This window comes from Rattus norvegicus, chromosome 3 (assembly GCF_036323735.1).
Source record: "Rattus norvegicus strain BN/NHsdMcwi chromosome 3, GRCr8, whole genome shotgun sequence".
Lineage (NCBI taxonomy): Eukaryota > Metazoa > Chordata > Mammalia > Rodentia > Muridae > Rattus > Rattus norvegicus.
In genome coordinates this window covers 76,198,945-76,218,183 of record NC_086021.1, presented here as the reverse complement: position 1 = coordinate 76,218,183, position 19,239 = coordinate 76,198,945, and the positions used below count along the sequence as shown (strand labels likewise).

General features: G+C 43.9%; 1 protein-coding gene across 9 annotated transcripts in view; it reads left to right on the top strand.

Annotated features, from left to right (window-relative positions):
• Mettl8 (methyltransferase 8, tRNA N3-cytidine) overlaps positions 1-19,239 on the top strand; it is a 130,903-nt gene that overhangs the window by 53,184 nt on the left and 58,480 nt on the right. For 8 of the 9 annotated variants that reach the window (XR_005502190.2, XR_005502191.2, XM_063284403.1 and 5 more), the window contains exon 3: positions 8,612-8,703. Coding sequence is in view for 7 of the 9 variants with exons in the window: in XM_063284403.1 (XP_063140473.1) it covers positions 8,612-8,703 (92 nt within the window). In the remaining 2 variants the exon portion in view is untranslated. Of the gene's footprint in view, positions 1-7,918; positions 8,026-8,611; positions 8,704-19,239 lie in introns of all 9 variants that reach the window. The other variant, XM_039106365.2, reaches the window with a different exon arrangement.

The window sequence follows — 19,239 nt, the reverse complement described above, 5'->3', positions numbered from 1 at the left end:
CCCAACTACCTAGCTTTGCAGTCCTGTACCACCAGGTCCAGCTCAAAGCTCTTCTTGGTATTCTGTCAAGTATCCGCAGTGTCGGTCTTTTGGTTCCAGTGTGGACTGTGAGCAATATGAGTGACCTCTCACATTCTGCAGTGTTAGAATCTGTTGGTTCACGTTGGGCTTTGAATGGAGTCTCTGCTGTTCCTCATTTCATAACATTAGTGTGGATGAATTGTAAGAGACTGGTTTTCTGCTTTATGTAAAACTCCCAAATGTTGACACACTTTGTTGTATAATATTTGAAATCACATTCATTAATATCGCCACCAGTCTCATCAGAAAACTTTGTTAGCTATCAGACTCATGGTAGTAGTCACAAATTTTTTAAAATTCTAATTTTTACTCAAATTTTCAGATCTACCATAGGCAACAAATACTGGCCTTTGTTTTCCATGGACTGATAGGCTCTTTTCATTTCCCTTGAGAAAGTATGTGCGAAATACCCAGATAACTGTAGCTTCATCTGTAGCTGTTCTTTTAAGTAAAAATGGTCTTGTATTAAGCACTCAGACACACAGGGAAGGGAAGCAGCTGTGTCTGTACAGAGCACACCAGCACTTCCCCTCAGGTCATCACACCGCAGTGTGAGTCACACCAGTGCTACACCTCCGGTCATCACACCACAGTGTGAGCATACACTAGCACTTACCCTCAAGTCATCACACCACAGTATGCTGAAACGCTGTATATATGAGGCATGCTTTGCTATGTTGGATATTAAAAAGAGTGCTTCCAAGCATCTATTTTATTTTAAAATGTATTTATTGGGTCAGACATGGTGGTGTACACCTTGAATCCCAGGACTCAGGAGACAGAGGTAGGTGGGTCTCCGTGAGTTCAAGTCAGCCTGATCTACATAGTGAGCTCCAGGCTAGCCAGGAATATACAGAGAGACCTTGTCTCTCAAATGAAGAAAGAAAGGAAGAAAGGAAGGGAGGGAGAGAGGGAGAGGGGGAGAGAGAGAGAGAGAGAGAGAGAGAGAGAGAGAGAGAGAGAGAGGGAGGGAGAGAGAGAGATAAAATTTACGTTTTGGTTGCTGGGAATCAAACTTAGGCTTTGTGCATTACCACTGAGCTCTAGCCCCATAAGAACTATCATATTCCCTCCTGAGGGCCTATGGTCCTCAGCTTTTAAAAGTTCTCTACTCCCAACATCTCCAACACAAGAACCCTTGGGAGACAAACTACACCCATACCATAGCAGTGTTATCCTAACGGTCCTGCACTCTTCTTCAGCTTCCCTCAGTGAGGTCACCTCCACACATCCTGTGCCGGCTCATCGCAGACTCTTTTATCAAGACTTGCTTCCATTTCTGTGAGGGGATTTCCCCCCACCTATTCATTCTGACAGTCTTTTCCTTTAGGTCTGTTTCTTTGTCATTGGGCCTCAGAAACCCAGGTGGCTCTAGCACTGGCTGAACTAGGTGAGCTCGCCCTCTGCAGCCACAGATTCCCTTAAGTTTCCAATCCTCCTGAATCCCCTCTGGAGTGCGAGCTCACAGGTGTGCACTATCTACCATGCCTGGTTGATGCAATTTGGGATCAAACCCAGAGTTCTCAACCCATGGGTCTCAATATCAGATATTTGCATGCCTGCATATTTTGTATTCCAGATGTTTTATATTATGATTCATAACAGTAGCAAAATCAGTTATAAAATAGCGACAAAATAACTTAATAGTTGGGGTCAGCACAATATTAGGAACTGTATTAAAGGGTGGCAGCACTAGGAAGGTGGAAAACCACTGTCTTAGGGCTTGGTGACACATGATTTTAGCACTTCAAATGCTGAGGTGGGAGAATCCCAAGTGTGAGGCAGCAAGAAAACAAAGCCAAAATAAAACAAAACGACTTAAATCTGAGCCTAGCAGCATTTGGTGGGAAGCTAGCTGACAAGAACTCATCTTTAAAGAAGATAACACAACCGGACTCCATCTCCATGCACGGTATCATTCAGGAGAGCCATCACATAGTAGCACATGGTTAGGCAGGCCAATAAAGTAGCAATGCGGGCAACAAATTCAGACTTAGGGAGCATTGTTATCAGAATAGGAATTGGTATCCAATAGCTTTTAAACAGTTTTAAAATGTGAAGTTTTAAAGAATCTTCTAACTGTCTCTTGAGAGGCCTCGACCCACTCCACATGTATTCTCTCTACCCCTCTTAATGCCTGTGCTTAATTCTAATTAAAGCCCTTTTTAAAATCCAACTTTGCTACATTGAAAAAACAAAACAGAAACCCAAGAGCTGGGGATATAGCTTAACTGGCAAATCGTGTACCTACAATGCAGGGAACTCTGGGTTTGCTCCCAGACTGCATAAACCAGGCGTGGCAGGTAGTGCACACCTGTGAGCTCAGCACTCCAGACGTGGATTCTAGGTGTTGTTAGGGTGAGTCTGTGTCAACACTCTCCGGTGTCTCGTGCAGTTCTTAATCCTTTAACACATGGCCCTGACCAGCTGCCTGAGGTGCCGAGACTGCTCCCCTCTGGAACTCCAGTGTCTATACACATAAATGCTGCTGCCTTTCTCTAGTCAGTCTTCTTTTCTCCACCCTCATCCCCAGAATCCTGTCTTTCTGCCAACTTCTTCCAGTGACTGAACAGATAATAACAGCCCAGCAACCTAGAGGAGCCCTCTGCAGGCTGCAGGTGCCCTGGTCTCCACCCAGCAGCTTCTTGAATATTCTGCTACTCAGTAAGACAGCTGGCTGCAGTGCATTGGCTCCCCTCTGCTCCACCACAGGCAGACATTTCGTAGATGGGAACCCTGGTCACTGTGGCGACTTACCCTTTGTATCTCTCTTCCCTTAGGGGTCATAGTCTTGCACTGTCTAGTCCAGTACCTAAAAGCATTTACTTCATATATTTTCTCAGTTTTGTAATTTTTTATAGCAGGAGATTGAGCCCACTACCAGGTGTACTGTTGTAGACAAAATCAAGCCCTGTACAGCTAATTTAATTTATACTTATAATGAAGATCGTCTAGCCATATAGAAAAATAACTTTGTTATGGAAGTAAGAATTATTTAAATAAGTTTAGACTGGAACTACTAAACGTTTTTTTTAAAGATGTATTTATTTAATGTATATGAGTACACTGTTGCTATCTTCAGACACACCAGAAGAAGGCATCGGATCCCATTACAGATGGTCGTGAGCCACCATGTGGTTGCTGGGAATTGAACTCAGAACCTCTGGAAAAGCAGTCAGTGCTCTTAACCACTGAGCCATCTCTCCAGCCCAACTATTTCTTTCTTTAACCATAAGATTTTTTTTAAATTTTCTAATCACCTTATACATTGTCAGATTTGTCATTAAATTGTATGTGGACACAGTGGCACACACCTATAAACCACTCAGGCAGCTAAGGCAAGGTATTGAAGTAATAAATTATGACAAATGAGTTTATTAAATAACCTGAGATTTAAAAGCAGATTTATTTATTTACTTTTAGACATGATCCCACCATTCATTCCTGGATGGTCTGAAATTTACCATGTAGACCAGGCTGGCATTGAGCTCCCAGAGATTTGCCTGCCTCTGCCTCCTTAATGCTCGGATTAAATATGTGTGCTACTGCACTCCTGCAAAAAAGGCAGATTCTAAAATTATGTATATATAGTTACATCTATTTACAATTATTATACACATTAAATAAAGATTCTAAATTATAGGATAGTTATGTTAGTACAAATTATTATACACATTGAATAAATATTTTGAATTGTGGAATAATAATTTATGTTAAAATACAGGATTAGGAAACTTTTAAATTTTTTTTAATGTGTAAAACTTCTTCAACTTGAGATAAAAAAATTTAAAACATTATATACAGACATGCTTGACCAGGCATAGTGGCACCCATGTAGGGCTATACAGTAAGAACTTGCCTAGCTAAATAAATAAATCCCTACCTGTTAAGTATTTTAAGTTGTCTGCATACTATGGCTTTGAGGCACCATAAACATTGATTCTCCTATCACTAAATAGAGTGTTTTCTGTTAAACTCCTAAAACTTTGTATTCAATTTTTTTTATAGCCCTCACCTTGCAAACATTTTATCCAGTGTTTAATCTCTCCCACCAGGGCAAAGTTTAGTTAACATAAAAGTCCTGCTGCATTCTCAGAGCCAGCCCTTTGAGAAAGGCTATGAGGTTGGATCCCAGCCAATTGGAGAAGACTCAGTCACTACTGTCTTAGAATAAAAATCAAGCAAACTCTGCACCCTACCCCGACTCCGAACCCCACCCCCACCTCCCTTCACCCCCACAGACCCACCTCCAGGGCCTAGCTCTTCCCTTCTGCAAACAGCACACCCTCTGATCTGATGAGATTCCCGGAGAGGCAGTGTCTTTCCTTGAGACCTTGAACTTCCCTCTAACACACTAAGGTTCCTTCCATGGTCTTGGTATTATATTTAGTGTTCTCACATACTTTCACTGTTCTTTTGAGATACTTTATTATAATAATTTCAAGGATGCAATTTATGAACCAAATGGTAGAAACTACTTTTTCCATTGATTGTTAAGTGCCTGTCTGGTCCTTCGTCTTACTGATTGGTCACCTGCCTGAATCCTCTAGCTGTCTCTGTCACTTAGAGAAGCTTGAATATCCTTTCTGCTAGTGTTGGGTTTTCCTGCAGAGGAATCCAACTTCCACTCACAAGAGCTGCTCTGAAGCAATGGGTCTGCGGAGATTCCCTGTAAGGACAGCAGGGACTTGGTAACTGCTGAGGGCAACTGTCCAGTGGGGAACAGTGCCGCCCTCACTTGGAAGTTAGGAAAGGGAGACAACAAAGAACAGTGTGAGAACGTTAAATAACCAAGTCTGTTAAACACCCACGGAACAGGAAGTTAAACTCACAGTCTAAAGACGACCACACACACTCTCGTTGGCGTGGGACTTGATTGGGCACAAGCAAAGAGGTTTGCTTTTCAAAACATACTCTCTTGATTTAATCTCAGACCCCTGTGTAGCTGAGGCTGGCCCCGAACTACTGACCCTCCTGTCTTTTTATTGTTGATGTTGCACTCTAAGAAATGGGGTCTCACCGTGCTGTCCCCACTGGCTCCCGCTTCAGTCCTCATGAGTACTTGGGGCAACTGGCATGTGCCACCATCCCTACCACAAGGGTTCTGTTTTCTTGTGTATATATCGTAGGAATTACAGATAATTAACTCATTCCCGGCCTTAGCAATAGTTTCTAAATGACTGACTTGTTGATTTTCGTTATAATCCTCACATCCAGTCTTTTCATACGTGCATATAAATAGAACGTGAAGTACCGTTGTCAGCCAGACTCCATGTGGTCACTCCTCCATAGCAAGTAAATAAAGACAAACCTGTCCTAATCCCATTCTTTAAAACAAAGGACAGAGATGCTTGCTGACAGTTTGGTTTGTGATTGGGTTTTTAAAAAGTACTTGTAGTTAATTTCATATGTGAAATTCTCTTATGTTTTTATTTGCTTTTTCTGGAGAGATCTCAGTAACCTTTTTTAAAAGAACAGACCTGTGCCCCGTGGTTCATGTCAGTAATCTCAGCATTCAAGGGACTGAAGCCGAAGAATTGCTACAAGTTGGAGCCTGCCTAGGCTTCACAGCAAGATACTGTATTCTTTTTTTTTTTTAAAGTTGGTTGGGATGGGGGAGAGGAAAGAATGAACCAGTTTCTCACCTTTCCACAGGGGTATTTATAGCTAGGTAAGTAGGTCACTAGAATATACTCACACATCCGATTGCATAAACAGCGCTTGGAATAGAACCATGCTTCTCACAGAGGCACCCAAGGTGACTGGCTGTCCTGCCCTGTTACCCGCCGCTTTCCTAGACATCCAAAGGTCCAGGTCACAGCAGATCTTCAGGGCCTTCCTGCACTGTTCATTAGTGCGGATTCATCACCCCAGCCCAGAGCAGTCTGATGTCCTGCAGCTCCTCCCACTCATTGTCTCGCTTGGTTCTCGCCAGCTTCACCCACAACCACCAAAGAGAACCATGCAGAGCAGGCCTTTGCACTGACTCCTGTGTGCATTCTGTCCACACTGCCATCTTCTTACGGGAAGAGCAGTTGCCCTGCTGCCTTTCCTCCAACCCATGCCCAAGCCCACCTGCCATTCCTCCTGCTTTCCCAGATAACATTAGCTGGCTGAGCTACCATTTCCAGCCATCGTGCTAACCCACCGGCAGACACCACTGCAGCTTCATGTCCTCCCTCTCTCTCTCTCTCTCTCTCTCTCTCTCTCTCTCTCTCTCTCTCTCTCTCTCTCTCTCGCCTTGGCAGAGGGGAGGGGGTGGGAGATGGATTTGGACATGTCCTGAATCTGGTTTGAATTCAGTCTGCACCTGGTTATGTTTCTGTTTCCTCATATAAAACAAGCAGGAGATAACCCTTTCACAGAAGCTTTGAAAAGATCAAATAAGATAAATATGGATGAAATGTAATTTGTATGACGCCTGACATGTAATAAATAATAAATGACAGTGATTCCTATAGTGATTACGATCATGCCAACTGCTCAGTTAATGTTTGTCAGTCACCATGAACCACCGAGAATTAATTTTATTTATTCCTTCTCGCTGCTCAGATGATTGTAAATACCATATGATAACAGTGTTAGAGTCTCTCTCTCTCTGTGTGTGTGTGTGTGTGTGTGTGTGTGTGTGTGTGTGTGTGTGCGCACACGTGCCTACTCCCTCGAGCCCACAGATGAGTTTGCATGTGCATGTGTATGTATTCGGAAGCCAGAGATCAACACTGGATCTCTTCTTTAACTGTGGTCCACTTCATTTTTTGAGACAGGAACTTACTGACTGGGCTATGCTGACTGTCTAGTGAACTCCAGGGATCTACCTGTCTCAGCCTCCACCCTGCCCCACTGTTTCTTGTAGGTAGATCTGCTGCCTAGTATTGTTGTCAACTTGACACAAGCTAAAGTCACTTGAGAGGAGGGAAGAAACCTCAATTAAGAAAATACTTCCCTAAGATCCTGGTTGTAGGCAAGCCTATAGGGCATTTTCTTAGCTAGAGATTGATGAGGAAGAGCCCAGCCTACTCTGGGTGGTACAATCCCTAGGCTGGTGGTCCTGGGCTCTATATGAAAGCAGGCTGAATGAGCCATGAGGAGCGAGCCAGTAAGCAGCACCCCTCCATAGTCTCTGAATCAGACACGCCTTGACTTTCCTCGGTGACGGACTGTCACCTGGAAGTGAGAGCTGAAATAAACCTCCCCTCCCCCAGTTGTCTTGCTCATGGTGTTTTTCACAGCACTAGTAACCCTAAGACAGTACTGTAGGGAACTTGAGTATGGGATGTTTGGTTGTTTCATTGTATAGAAAAATGGCTCATTTCCGGAAACATAGAGGTTGTGTCCATTCTAAGAAGATCTCCTTCTCCCCCCCCTCCTCCCTCCTCTCTCCTCCCCCCCTCCCTCTTCCCCCTTTTGCTTCCTCCTCCTATTCCTTTGTTGTGGTTCTGTACTTTGAACCCAGGGCATCATACATAGTATGCAAAAAAAATTTTATAGCACAAAACAGAGAGAATAAATTCTGAAACTAAAAATACATAAAAGTGAGAGATTTAAGAAAAGTGAACCTTTTACATCCCCTATCAAGTTCTCTGTCGGTTGGCTACTTGGCAGCTGTACACACCTATAACCCCAACATTTAGTGGGCTGGAGCACAAGCATAACGAGTCTGAGGTCAGCCTGGCCTACAAAACGAAATCTGTCTCATATAAAACAGAACAACAAATGGCATCCTTCATTTAAATGTAAGTTAACCTATTTCAGAAATTGAGATAGTTTATAAGAAAAATGAAACTTAAATTTTAAAATGTAGAGAAGAACTAAAAGTCTTTTTTTTTTTCTTTAGAACTAAATGTCTTAAAATTTACGTCTTGAGGCTGAGGAGATGGCTCGGTGGGTAACATGCTTACCGTGTAGCTTACCACAGCACCGTAACCTCCGAGCTGGGAGTGTGTAAGTGAGTGGAGAGTGGCTGGCTGCACAGTTACTCTAGCTAAACTGGCGAGTGCCAGGCTCAGTGAGATGCCTCATATCCAAGAATAAAGTATAGAATGATTGAGAGAGATACCTGATACTGATCTCCACATGTCCACATAAGAAAGCATACACATGCACATGCATGTGGACATATACGTGTGTGCATGCACTCCTTTCTGGCAGAGCGTCACATGTGTGTTATAACAGGAACATCAAATCCTGTTAAGGACTGCCCTGTTCTGACATTAACAGAAGACAGTACGTTCATCCTTAGGGGGGCATGCACCACATCAGCCCGATGTGACTAGAGCAGCCATTTCCCATAGGTGGCTGGCTCGTCCCGCAGCCAGATTTGAACAGAAAACCTGTAGGAGTAGCAGGCCAGCACTCAGCACCGGGGACAGAAAGCGAGCCCAACACCAGTGAGCTCCTTTGACATGGAGTCAGTCAGCTTGTATCACATATGTCAGCCTCAATCTAGAGTGAGATGGAGTCCCCGGCCACATGGGCTCTGCCTTCCCCACTTGCCAAATGTGCTTTGCTATCTTTCTTTTCTTAACAGGGATCACATGCAGTGGTCCAAAGAGGAAGAAGACGAAGCTAGAAAAAAAGTAGAGGAAAACTCAGCCACACGAGTCGCCCCAGAAGAGCAAGGTAAAGCTGACATCATGTCCCTCCCAGCATTTGAAAGCTCTTAGCTTCCATCCCAGCCGGTCAACCCATTTGCTACCTTTGGTGGGATTCCCAGTTCTTTCCTTGTAGTGGAACCAAAATTAATGAAATAAATTATGTATTCACCCTATAATTGGTCTTTTGGTAGTCATATTGCTTTTTCTGGGAGATATACATATGGGTGGCATTTTAAGCAAGATATGAAAATATAACTTTAAAATTTCCTTCTAGCTACGCCACTTTCAGTGTGTCATTGTGTATTTCACTTGCTAGAAACTTCTAACAAATTCATAAACTTTGAGTTGAAAGAAAAAGTCATCAAAATATTGTTGGCTTTTTAGGATAAGGGAGTGTGTGTTCATGAGTGCATGCATTTGTGTGTGCGAGTGTGTGTGTGTGTGTGTGTGTGTGTGTGTGTGTGTGTACATGTGAGTGTTTCAGGGCACTCACTCCTACCTGATTGGGGATCAGAGGTCAATTTCAAGTGTCTTTCCCATTCACTCTCCACCTTAGTTTTTTTGAGGCAAGGTCTGCCAAAGAACCTGGATCTCCCTGTTTTAGCTACACTGGCTTGACAGTGAGCTCTGTCTCTGCCCCACCCTCAACTCCCAGATCTGAGGTCACAGAAGCCACACCAGGAATCCTAGCTTGTTTTCCTGTCTTCACAGCAGGCTCTCCCCATCAAATCTCCTCCCCAACCCAGGAGAAGGTTTTAATAGGGATCAAAAGCAGTTTTCTTGGGAGACTTTGTGTTTAGAGTTAAATTCAGGGACTCAGCTTGACAATTTCGTAAATAGCTCTTGACGTTCATCTTGGGCTATTATTAAACTACTAGAAAACGACAAGTGCTGACAAGAATGTGGAGAAACAGGAGCTCTTGTGCACACCTGGTCTGAATGGTACAGCCACTATGGAAACCATTGGGCAGGCTCCTTAAAAATTAAAAATGGAGGGGCTGGAGAGATGGCTCAGCAGTTAAAAGCAATTACTGTACTGGCTGCTCTTGCAGAGGACCCTGGTTTGGTTCCTAGCACCCACATGGCAGCTAACAACTGCCTGTAATTTCCTGTATCAGGGGATCCAACACTCTCTTCTTACCTCCATGGACACCGGGCATGCATTCATACAAATAAAATAAATCTTTAAAAAAAAATTTTAAAATAGTACTCCCTATAATACATCGATTCACTTTAAAGATAGATCCCAAAAGATTCAAAGGACATTCTCAAAGAGATAGTATGCATTCCATGATCAGAGCAACAACAGTCTCCATGATAGGCAAAAGAGAAGCATAATCAAACCACACATGTTATAAAACAAGCAACACTGTTGAATAATGTCCTGCTCATAAGTGAATGAAGAGACACGTAAGTTTAGCCCGAGAGGAAGGAACAGCTCCTCTGATACCTGAGGAATAGCACAGCAGTGTCCGATGTTCTGAGGACATGCCGCCAGCAGCCACTGTAGATAAATGGACAATAAAATGTGCTACATGATGGTGATTGCCAAGGGCTGGGTAGGTGGAGAGTTGACGTTATGGAATGGGGGCTGGAGTTAGAGTTTGCATTATGGAAAGATTCCAGAGGTCTGCTTCACAACAGTGTGAACAAACCGAGCACCGTGGGACCATGCACTTAAGAGTGACTAAGATGCTCCATTTTATGTGGTTTTACCATAACTTTAAAAAATATCACACAGAAAAAAGTGTTTAGAAGTAGTCAGTGTCATTCACAGTGAGTGACTCCTAGTCACTTTGCCTAACAGCTGTACTTTCCGTAGACCATTTTCTACCTTGTTTTTCTTAAAATGGCCCTTTCTTTAGAACATCTCCTGTGCTCTCTCCTTTTCTTGTGTGTGTATGTGTAGTAGGTATGTTCACCTGTACACATGTATGCATGTAAATACATATGCATGTGGAGACCAGAGGTCCACCTGGAGTGTTATTCCTTAGTTACTAGTCATATTCTGTGGGGAGGGGGCCAGGCAGGGTTTTTCACTGGCCTAGGCCCCATCAAGGAGGCTGGGTTGACTGCCAGGGAGCCCCAGAGACCCATCTGCCTGCCTCCTCATTGCTGGGACTGTCAATCTGCACTACCATGCGGGATTTTGTTGTTGGTTTTGCATTGTTCATTTTTTTTTCTTTTCTTTTTTTCGGAGCTGGGGACCAAACCCAGGGCCTTGTGCTTGCTAGGCAAGCGCTCTACCACTGAGCTAAATCCCCAACCCTGCATTGTTCATTTTTAATGTAGATTCTGCAGTTTAACTCTGGTCCCTGTGCTTGAGAAGCAAGAACACTTCACTGCTGAGCCATCTCCCCAGATCCATGTCCACTGAGCTGCATGCCTTTTAACATGAGGACAGGGGAAGAAACTCCTTATAGGGCAAGCACTTTACCAACTGAACTGATTCACTGTGCTGCACTGGCTGGCCTAAACTCAAAATGTAAACCTGTGCATCCTCATGATTGCAGTGACCCTCCCGCCTCTGCCTTCTGGGCGCTAGGATGGTTGGATTATCTCTTTACCAAAATATTTATTAGAGCAAGCATGGGATACACATCATAGTCCGGGCACTCAGGAGCCCTAGCTAGGTGGATTGCTATGAGTTTGAAGAAAGCCTAAGTTGGTAATGAACTCGGCGCCTGCCTGGGCTGTCTGTGGTAAGATCCCGTCCCATAAGTCCAAGATTAGTTGGTTGAAGTACCAACTATACACGGAGATGCATATAAGTCACAAAAGAGTGCTCACGCAGTTTGCTGGATTTTCACGTCCATGTAAGCAGCACCAACATAGAGGATCAGAAAGTTACCAATAGCACAGCAGCTTTCTTGTACTACTAGTTAGCCCTCCAACGCTCACACCTCTCAAAGAGCAGCTCCTACCTCCGCCTTTCATGCCACAGCTTTGTTTGGGTGCTACTCATTCTGATGGTTCCTGTGGCAGCGCCCATGTTTCAGAGCAGACTGGAGTCAGCAGACCATGTGCCTATGCACCACATCCAGCTTATTGTATCTGGGCTTTTGTTTTTGTTTTTTTGTTTTTTGGGTTTTTTTTGAGGGGTGTATGTTGGCGTGTGTGTGTGTGTGTGTGTGTGTGTGTGTGTGTGTGTGTGTGTATGCGTGTGTGTGTTCACAGGGTGAATATCGGTCTGAAATTGACGTGTGGGTCTTCCTCAATAGCTCTTTGGTTTATCTACTGAAGTAAGGCTCTTGCTGACTATGGAACCTGCAGACTATGGCTAGTATAGCTAGCAAGTTAGCTCCTGGGATCTCCATTCTCTGCTTCTCTGGTGCTGGGATTACAGCCAGCTGCCAGGCCTTTTATGTGGGTTCCGAGGAGCCGAACTCTTACACAGCCAGCACTTTATCCTGAGCCATCTCCCTAGCCTGCAGCATGTTTTATAAATAGTTCTATTAGGACACAGACGTGCTCACTTGTTGACATACTCTGTGGTTTCTTTTGAGCTATTTTGCTCAAAGGAGACTGTAAATGTCACATAAATACTAAATACCTGGGACATGGTGGCGCAATCCTTTAATCCCAGCACTGGAGGCAGAGGCAGGTGGATCTCTAAATTCAAGGCCAGCCTGGTCTGCAGAGTGAGTTCCAGGACAGCCAGGGCTACACAGAGAAACTCTGTCATGAAAAACAAAAACAAACAAAACAAAACAAACAAACAAGCACATCAAAAGACTAAATACCTATCAGGCAGTATATAGGAAGATTCTTTCAAAGTTAGAATTCTAGTCCTAGATTGACTAGCTACCCGAAACTCCCCAGGGAAAACTGTTTGCACTCCTCCCCGTAAGGCACATGGTGAAAATCAGGAGACGCACAGTTGAAGTGATGTTAGTCTGCAGATGCTAAAATTTGAAGCAAAGGTATCTGGGAAGTTTAAGAGGCTCAGACAGCCCTCAGCCGTTAGCTGACAAAGAAGCCAGTGTAACCTATCCTGCTCCCTGGAGTCACTGGCAGCCTATTGATTCCTCTGGCATTGTTTGTTATTCCTTGGGGGTGGTCCTCCCCCCCCCCCCAGCATCACTGACGGGAAAGAGGAGCCCCTGACCCTGGTGGAATTACTTTTTATGAGCTCTACCTGGGCAGACCAGGGCTGCCTTCAGTCAGCCAGCATCACATTCCCTCACAGGAACTCTGTCACGCTTTGTGAGGAAGTATAACTTCACTTCTTCGCCAGCAGCTGCGCAGACATATTTTCCACGTTACTCAACCATGCTACTGGCCACCGGAATACCGCAGAGCCTCCAGCCTGAGCTCAGTTCAGCATTATCAGTTGTTTTAATTTACTTCCAGGAAATGAAAACTCATCACACTATTATCTGCACATTATCCTGATAATATGAAAAGGCAGGGATTTTTTTTTTTAACTTCCTTCTGAGTATTTGTGTCCAGAACGTAAATAGAGCAGGGCTGATAATGTTGAAGTTCTCTGTGCATGGCCGCCCACTTTGTCCTGTTTGTTCTAACAGTGAACTTGAGCGCAGCTAATGAGAAGGTCAATTTAGAGCCTCAGAAACCGCAGTAAAGGAAAACGGTGGTTCCCACAGAACCATAGTGAGACGAAAATAGAAACGCAGTGACTGGCCTATCTCTAGAAGAGGAAAGGCAGGGGCAAGAAGGCCACAGGTACCACTTTGAGGCGTTTGCTTTGCCTTTACTATGACACTCTTTTCTAAGTATTTTTCTGGCTACTGTGAAGATAAAGAACTAAAGATTCCATTTCAGAATGACTCAAAGAAATAGGTTTGTTCTGGGTCACCTCTGCATCCCGCCAGTGCCCAGGGCGCCATGGTGTCAGGGGACCACTGCAGGAAAAGACCTGAGTTATACGGAGGGTATCTTATATTTAAAGCATGGTAGTGCAGAGAGCGCTGAGACTCTGAGGGGGTGGCAAGGAAGGAAACTGTGGCCTGAGGAACATCAGTGAGTGACAGGATGTCTCAGGGACAGCCACCCTGCAGAGTCTCTGCTAGGATCACAGACCCCACTCAAGTCTTGGGTAAGGCTTCTCATTTGCTGTGTTATCCCTCTGAAGAGTCAGTATGGGTCAAGGTAAATCACTCCTCTGCTCTGCTCTGCTCTGCTCCTAAACTTAGTGAGATCTCTATAGAAGCTTTGGCCTCGACACCGTCTTCCCTTATCTAAGAGTCCCTAGTGTTTGAAAGAGCCAATACGCTGCTGTCACCAAGAACACAGTCTGCAGAGCACTGTGGGGCAGGCACTGTCACTGAGCCTATCTCCTCTGTTAACGCCCCAGGAGGAAACACTGGCTATTCCTCCAGGCTAACCAACCCTGTAAGCAGTTCTTCAGGTCCCTGTATGTCACTCTCCCTTCTCTGTCTTTCACCTGTTGTCAGAGCCGTTGGTGAAAACAGAAGTTAGAAAACACACTCACAATCTGGAAATAAGATCTACGTGACAGATAATCGTCCTTTGCTGGCGAAATGACTCGGGCTTGTTTGTATAATGAGAACGTATAGCACCCAGGCTCCAGTTAGCAATATTTCTCCCAATAAGGTTGCCCAGATTAATGATTTTTAATTCCATGTTTTCTTTTCCTAATTACTTTTCAATTTTATTATAGCTCATATTTCTTTTAAAACCGGGTTAACCCAGAGAAATAAAAAAAAAAAAAAAGACATAATCAGTGTTTCTTGAGTTAACATGATTATATTTTATAATTTCCTTAAAAAGATCTCCAGTGTGCTATATGTCAGCTGATTGTACAGCAAATGCAGTGGGCTTTTTAAACACCAGCAGCTGCTGTATCTGCTTTAAAATATCTTCGTAAATAAAGTCCTACCTAGGGCGAGTTATCTCCATTAGGCAGATAAAGAAGGCTCACTTGTGTTGTGAATACCTTACCACTGAAGAGAATGTTCTTTATGAAGGGGAAAGAAAAACAGAAGAGTTAAACACCCTGCGCTGATAAATATAGCATGCCTGCCTGTAACATGACTTTGGCTGCTAAAAGTTTCATGCAGTGCCCTTAGAATTACACTTTTAATTTTATAATTTTCAGAGTTCTCTTTTATTAGACAGTGAACTTCCTTCAGTGACATGTGGAAATTTCCAACTTTGAAAGTTCAGGTATTTGCGTAATTGATGTGCAAAAATAACTTTAAATTACTTTTTGTTACATAGCAACTTAGAATAAATTTTCATAATTCATATTAATCACATCATATATGCCAGATACCTAAATGGTCTGACTTGGTTTTTTTTCAGTTATGATGCTCAGGGTGATTCCGACGACTTGTGAGCATGTCAGCATAGTTAGTGTACTGCTTCTGTTCTGCTCAGCGGTCTAGAAAGTCATAAGAGAAGAACTGAGCTCTTTACTCACTGGGCTAGGCCGAAACCGACCACTGTATCCCTCTCATTGTCACTAGCATAGACCAGTTTACTCTGGACAGCTAGCAACTAGGACAACAAAGGAAAAAGATGTTCCTCCAAGGAAAATTCATCACCCAGACACCTGTTAAAAGCAAGGCAACACAGCTTTCCCCACCCTGCGTAGACTCTCTGTGGTTCCTGGCCTGAACCTGTGACAGTTAACAGCAGAGTGAGCCCGAAGTCTGTCATGGTCAGAGAGTGGCACCTATTGTCCCCTGTCACTACAGACAGGCTTTCAGTCTCAAAAATTTGCTTGCACATGGAGGTGTTTACTGTCAGGTCCATAGTTTTGATGAAGTCAGTTGTGCTTTCATAAGGTCACAGAGACATTTGCACCCCCTCAGGAACTACAGAGCTGCCAGCATTGATGGAAGACACTGTTGGCTGCGTACAGTTGAAAATGCCAACACGTTCCAGCCACAGGTGCTGGCCCTGCCTAGTGTCTACCCCACAAACCAACCTGTACTCACAGAACATTTTATGGTTCTGTTGCCAACCATGAATTCATCCTGTAGTCTTACAGGGCTTGCATTTTATCTCATGGAAAGAACTTGTTTAATTGATTCTGTACTTCCTCTCTCTCTATGAAGGCTAGTTCCAGTCAGCATTATTTTTACAATACTTTTATGCTGATTAAAACTTGTATGGAGGTTTTGGTTTCAACTTGGTGCTTTGTAATTGAGAGGAAAATAAGAATCAGAAGAACAGATTATCTTCAGGAATATTTTGGAGGGAGCACATGTTAACTTTGTATTAAGATGATGCTATGTGATGGCCAGAAACCAAGGGCTTGGGAGTCTGACAGACTTAATCTAGGTCCTGATGCTGCCTCTTCTGGCTATATGACCTTGGGGGTTGGGGAAGAATCTTATAAGGCCTCTGACATTGAATTTCTTATCTATAAATTGAAATATCTTCTATCTGAAAGATATTGTTAACCCCAAATTGTTGGCTTCTCCTCTCCCTCTCTTATCCTTTTTCTCTTATTTTCTCTCTTTCTTCATTTGGTGTGGCAAAGCCAGAGGGTAAGAATGAGGGTTCATGGGAAGAGCTCAGGTTTATTCTATGTCCAAAACACAGACAAGCAGGAGTTTTGTGCTCACAGATCTCATGCCGTGGTGGGCAGGGAAAACGGGTTTGGGATAAGTGAAAGGAAAGGGAAGAGGAGCAAGGAGGAGGGAGGAGGATAAGAATGGGGCAACTATGACCAAAATGCTATCTATGTCCGTGTTTTATGCTGTTAGTTAATGGGCAGGAGTATCAGTGTTTCTCTGGCACTGACAGTTCTCAGGCACGTGCACTTCTTTTACAGTATGGCGCTTCTTACCCAGGCAGCCTGCCCGGTGTGTCACTCAGTATGTAAATTGGATCACTAAGAACAGACTTCCAGAAATCTCTGTCAGCTATCTTAGTGCCAATTGGTTTTGGCTAGCTCACCTGATGAGGAACATCTGTTCGTAAAACATCCTGTTCCCAAAGATAAACAAGATTAGGACATTAGGAATTCAGCTGGGCCAATAGGCAGCCCCGTTAGGGGTAAGTGGGAGAAAAATCTAAGAAAAGCATTTGATGTAGAACCTAAAACTGTATGTCACTGTTGGGGTGTTTGTTTATCTATTTGACTGATTTTTGTTTTGTTCGGAACAACATCTTAGTATGTAGCTCTGGCTAGCTTGGAACTCACTGTTTAGACCAAGCAGGCCTGGAACTCACAGTTGTGTGCCTGCCTCTGCCCCTGCCTTTGTCTCTTGAGTCCAGGGATTAAAGGGGTACACCGATGTCTTAATCAGAGTTTCTATTCCTGCACAAAACATCACGACCAAGAAACAAGTTGGGAAGGAAAGGGTTTATTCAGCTTACACTTCCACATTGCTGTTCATCACCAAAGGAAGTCAGGACTGGAACTCAAGCAGGTCAGGAAGCAGGAGCTGATGCAGAGGCCATGGAGGGATGTTAATTACTGGTTTGCTTCCCCTGGCTTGCTCAGCTTGCTCTCTGATAGAACCAAGGACTACCAGCCCAGGGACAGCACCACCCACAATGAGTTCTTCCCGCTTAATCACTAGTTGAGAAAATGCCTTACAGCTGGGTCTCATGGAGGCATTTCCTCAAGGGAGGCTCCTTTCTTTGTGCTAACTCCAGCTTATGTCAAGTTGACACACAGACCCAGCCAATACAACTACTATACCTAGTTAGGGTTGAATTTAGGTGACCAATGTGTTTCATATTTGAATGTAGCTTATTATAGTAACATCATTACAAGTTAATAACTGGTAATGCTTGTTTTCCATAAATTCATATATACACAGACATATATATGGGGGCTCACACAGGCTCTACAGGTATGCTGATTCTCATTAAAGGAAGTTGGTAAGGTGAATGGATAATACATACAAGATTCTGTGAGGGTGTGAGTGTGTGAATATGTTACATGCATGCAAGTGTACAAGTGCATATGCCTATATATGGTATATAGACAAAGTTGGATGTCTTCCTGTAGCACACTCAGATTTATTGTCAATAAACCAGAACCTTGTTGTTTCTTGGTTGGTTGGCTGGTTGGTCGGTTGGTTGGCTGGCTGGCTGGCTGGTTGGTTGGTGGGTTGGTTGGTTGGTGGGTTGGTGGGTGGGTTGGTTGGTTGGTCAGTGGGTTGGTGGGTTGGTGGGTTGATGGGTTGGTGGGTTGGTTAGTTGGTTAGTTGGTTGGTGAGTTGGTTGGTGGGTTGGTTGGTGGGTTGGTGGGTGGGTTGGTTGGTTGGTCAGTGGGTTGGTGGGTTGGTTGGTGGGTTGGTGGGTTGGTTGGTCGATGGGTTAGTGGGTTGGTTAGTTGGTTGGTGGGTTGGTTGGTCGGTGGGTTGGTGGGTTGGTTAGTGGGTTGGTGGGTTGGTTGGTCGGTGGATTGGTTAGTGGGTTGGTGGGCTGGTGGGTTGGTGGGTTGGTTAGTGGGTTGGTGGGTGGGTTGGTGGGTTGGTTAGTGGGCTGGTGGGCTTGTGGGTTGGTGGGTTGTGGTTTTGTGGGTATGCTGCTTTGCCAGCCAGTGAACTCTTGGGATCTACCTGTCCACCCCCAATGCTGAGGTTGCAGAATTGCACAGCAATGCAGGGTTTTTCCTGTGGGGCTTGAACTCAGGTTCTCATGTTTGCAGAGCAAGTGCTGTTACCCACTGAGCCATCTCCCCAGCCCCTAATTATTGTACTTTATCTTTGCCAACAGTGTTGCAAAAGAATGACCTATCTAATAATTATCCTATTACACTGTTCCAAACTTGTAACCACTATGAATGAGTATAAAAAATGTCAGAGTTGCCACCAATGTCTTAGCTAACATATGAGCATCTATTTTTCCTTGTCATCGTGAATGTTTCAGGTGCTGGTCCACACAGTTTGCTTCTCATTTCTAGGCTGGGTCTTTGAGTTATCACCACTTCTTTCCTATAATAAGTAGACGTGCTTGCACATATTTTTGTCACATTACTCTCCTGGATTTCCTACTCCGCCTTGGTTAATTCTTAGGGAATACACCTTTAGATTAGCCAAGGCGTATTAGATGCCAGCTAATGGTGATTCACTTCACACGTACCTTTTTACTAGAAAACCAAGTATTAGAGGTGTGACTAAATGTGTCTTGTTAGCGTTAAATGTAGGTCTTTGGGCTGCTTTTTCTTAGGAACAAAATCCTTATGAGTGAATTATAAAAAGACTTTTTTAAGACAAAGGAAGACAAGAACTGTTAGGAAATCCTTTGGGAAATCTGGAAGTTGTCCACTTCCTCCTGAGTCTCATTTCCAGACTGTTGTTCTGTTGTCTTGCACAGTGCACAGGTGAGCGTCAGTTGTTAAAAGCGAACACAGAATATTTTCAAGACAAACATGCACTTTTTGATTAACCATAAGTAGACTTCCTTTTGGTAGTACAAATGAGAAGATGGTTTAGACTTAATATCATATAATTCCTTATAGTATAGAGACCCATGGTCACGTCTCACAGTTAAATGCAGATGGAATATATACTTTACTTTGGCTGCAGCAGTGGACTCAGGAAGCCTGTGTGCGGGTGGGTGAAGGTCTGTGAGACAAGGCTATAACAATGAAAATGAAGGGAAACTG